Here is a 3,218-nt window from a genome sequence, read left to right as displayed (position 1 = left end):
AGGGGTGGTAACCTGTACAGCATAGGCTTAATAAAACCCAAATTCCTCACATGTGGAATTGTTATATTTTTCCAGCTAATACATCCACACAGACAATGGGTCCACGTCCTGCAGCCGCTGCCACTGCAGCCACTCCTGCTGTCCGCACAGTTCCCCAGTACAAGTATGCGGCGGGGGTCCGTAACCCCCAGCAGCACCTCAACACGCAGCCCCAGGTCGCCATGCAGCAGGTGCGTCACCTGGGGGACCCCTCTGCGTTTTGCTGGGGAAGGTGGAGGAGGGGGTGCTTATGATTAAGAGTTGTATTTGTTGTTCTGGAATTCAGGCTCTGCATTATGGCAGCAGAGTTGGTTTTGAGTATGTTTTAAGTTCACCTGGGGCAAGATGTGATCCTGTGTGTTACTTCACGTTTCCCAGTTGCTTAGTTGCGGTAGCCTGAATTCTCCACGTGTTTGCTCCACAACAGAGCTGTTGATACTGATCGCCAGCATAGCTCAGCTCTAACCAGCACTGTTTAATCGACATAGTTGTAATTTCTTCCATATTTCTGACAGCATAGACATTGTTTATGCTGAGTTGTGGAACACTGGATACTCAAAGCTGCACCTAATTATGAACTAGAATTTAATTTTTGAAGTGGTATTAAATTAATTTGCAGCCTGCTGTCCATGTGCAAGGTCAGGAACCCTTGACTGCTTCCATGTTGGCTTCTGCTCCTCCCCAAGAACAAAAGCAGATGTTAGGTAAGTACCTGGTACTTTTCTCTATGGTGTCAGGAAGGACAATCAAAGTACTCTTTTATCAGTCTTAAAAGGCGGAATAAATGGCTTTAGCAATAGAACAAGGTGTTTGTTTCCGTTTTTCCTTAAATCTAGGCTGCATTTGTCAGAATGAGGTTTGTCATACTTTTTTTTTTTTTTCTTCTAGGTGAACGTCTATTTCCTCTCATTCAAAGCATGCACCCGACTCTGGCGGGTAAGATCACTGGTATGCTGTTGGAGATTGACAACTCTGAACTCCTCCACATGCTCGAGTCTCCTGAGTCTCTTCGTTCGAAGGTAGGTGGACTTTTGCCTGGGACCAGTTTTCTCAGCAATTAAACCAACACTGATTTAACTGGTGTTTATGCTGGCACAGTGGAGCACCAGCAACACAACAGTGGCCCAGGGCAGGAAGTAAGAATATCCTCTTTCAGAGGGTGGCAGTGACTTAGATTAGCCTGAACTGGAACTTTAATGTTATCCTCTTCTAAGAATGCAGACATTGTTTAATTTAACCTGTTATGTTAACTCAAATATACAGAAAATAATAATATCTTTTTTTTTTTTACCTAACAGGTTGATGAAGCTGTAGCCGTACTACAAGCCCACCAAGCTAAAGAGGCTGCTCAAAAGGCAGTTAATAATCCCACTGGGGTTCCAAGTGTTTAATAAGTAAGTTTTCTGAGCGCAGTAGTTTTGTAGGCTGACTGGGGAAATAGTCTTTAGTCCATGGCCTTACAAGTAGCGTGCTGCCAGGCTCCGTATTGTTTGCAGCCATAGAAGGCAGCTGCAGTCACTGTTGTAAACAAATTCTGTGCTCAACCCTGTAGTCCAGCTCTGTAGCTCTAGGTTAGAAAACGCTACTGACATTTTGGCTTGCATATTTATCTGGAATTGGTTCTAGGCATGTGTGCAAAAATAGGTAGTCAAATGGTACTAGTCATACTGTTGCTCAAGAGGAACTTGTGGAATTGTAGTAAGCTTAGTGTTACTCTAACCCTGTTTTTCCTTAGAAATCAAGTGTCTTACTTAAACTATAATTTTTAAATATTTGCCAAAATATAAAATTAGACAGTAATTAAAAACTTTATATCGTCTTCACTGTTTGGTGAGTTTAACTTTGATGTCCATTGAAATACTGATTTTTTTTTTCTTTATTGTCTTTTGTGGGATTAGTATCTTAATTTTGCATGACAAAGACAAAGGTGGTATCTTTAAAAAGGGAAAAAGTCATGGAATTGGGGATGATACAGGTATCTGTTCTCTGTTTGGTCTGGTTAGGTCTTGCCTTTCTAGTAACTTACTTTCCACATTAATAGCTCTCAGTTGAAGATGCCTGCTTTAATATTTGATCACTTTAAATCTTCTTCTTTCTTGGTCTTCTCATTTCTGCAACTTTCCTTTTGGAGGCAGAGTTTGAATCATATTTTTTCCATGCTTCTTTCTTTTTCCCCTATTTTATTTGTTAATGACACTTTCACACTGGAGACAAGTGCTGAATGAGTTGTCTGTCCTAAACTAAGATGCACAGATTTTGAGATTGTTAACTCTGTATGCTCTGTGATGTTTTAGTAATTGGAAATTGAAAATACTGCTAGTGTAGTTATTTGAGGCTTGATATGTTGGCCTTAAGAGTAGAGGTGACCTGCAGTCAAGTTAGTTACAGTAACAAATTATTTTGGGTAGCCACTGCCCAAGGCTGTGCTGTGCAGAATACTGTTTACGTCTAGACTCAGCTTTGTCTTGCCAAGTATCACAGACCTGGGAAACTTCACTTCCATGTCTATTACACTGCCTGTGAAGAACTTTGATGTGATGTGATTGGCTGTGAAAGCCCAAAGTGCTGTCAGGCTTAACAGTTGCAGAGAGCATGTCAGAAAGTGTAAGGTGCTGCCTCAGTTTTAAAACCTAACAATACTGTTTTTGTTGCAGAAAGATCCGGGACTACAATCTAGAACTTCGCTTCACCGAAGAAAAAAAAAATCTAAACATGGAAAAACTATTAAATATTGAGAAAAACATTGCAAAATATAAAATAACTAAAAAAAGGAAAGGAAACTTTGAAGCTTATATACAGAGCAACGCCGGGACCAGCAAAACAAATGCTGGTCCTAGATTACTTATTGATTTAAAATTTAAAAAAAAATAGTAAAATAAAAAATACAAATTAATGTTTTATAAACCCGGGGGAAAAGAATTTTCAGCACAGTACAAAAATTTAAAGCATTCCTTTCTTTAATTTTGTAATTCTTTACTGTGGAAAAGCTCAGAATATCACCACTGTTTTAGTTGACAGTGAGAATTGATAGCTGAGCAAAGAAACGTAATTTGGATTATAAAATTCTTGGTTTAATAAAAATTCCTTAAACACTGATATACTTGTGATGATTTCTTTTGTATAGTGTATTGCTGTTCAGGCTACCATTCAGAATGCCAAGTTAGAATCTCACTTTATTG

The 3,218-nt window shown here is 39.3% G+C and overlaps 1 protein-coding gene across 1 annotated transcript; it reads left to right on the top strand.

Moving 5' to 3' along the window:
- Positions 1-80: 80 nt before the first annotated feature.
- On the top strand, positions 81-2,744 carry LOC103780753 (polyadenylate-binding protein 1). The gene is made up of 5 exons (XM_008948444.1): positions 81-230; positions 659-743; positions 928-1,058; positions 1,338-1,433; positions 2,698-2,744. Exons 1-4 carry the CDS (start codon positions 96-98, stop codon positions 1,428-1,430), a joined length of 444 nt encoding a protein of 147 aa, XP_008946692.1. The 5' UTR covers positions 81-95; the 3' UTR covers positions 1,431-1,433; positions 2,698-2,744.
- Positions 2,745-3,218: the final 474 nt, after the last annotated feature.

The sequence above is a fragment of the Merops nubicus genome, unplaced genomic scaffold (genome assembly GCF_000691845.1).
Source record: "Merops nubicus isolate BGI_N331 unplaced genomic scaffold, ASM69184v1 scaffold53189, whole genome shotgun sequence".
NCBI classification, from domain to species: Eukaryota; Metazoa; Chordata; class Aves; order Coraciiformes; family Meropidae; genus Merops; species Merops nubicus.
This window is presented reverse-complemented; position numbering and strand designations above follow the sequence as displayed.

Bases quoted from the DNA above. Each gene is read 5' to 3' on its own strand.
- LOC103780753 (XM_008948444.1), top strand. From the start codon at position 96: ATGGGTCCACGTCCTGCAGCCGCTGCCACTGCAGCCACTCCTGCTGTC. The intron at 231-658 runs GTGCGTCACCTG...ATTAATTTGCAG, and splicing joins CCCAGGTCGCCATGCAGCAG to CCTGCTGTCCATGTGCAAGG. The intron at 744-927 runs GTAAGTACCTGG...TTTTTCTTCTAG, and splicing joins AGAACAAAAGCAGATGTTAG to GTGAACGTCTATTTCCTCTC.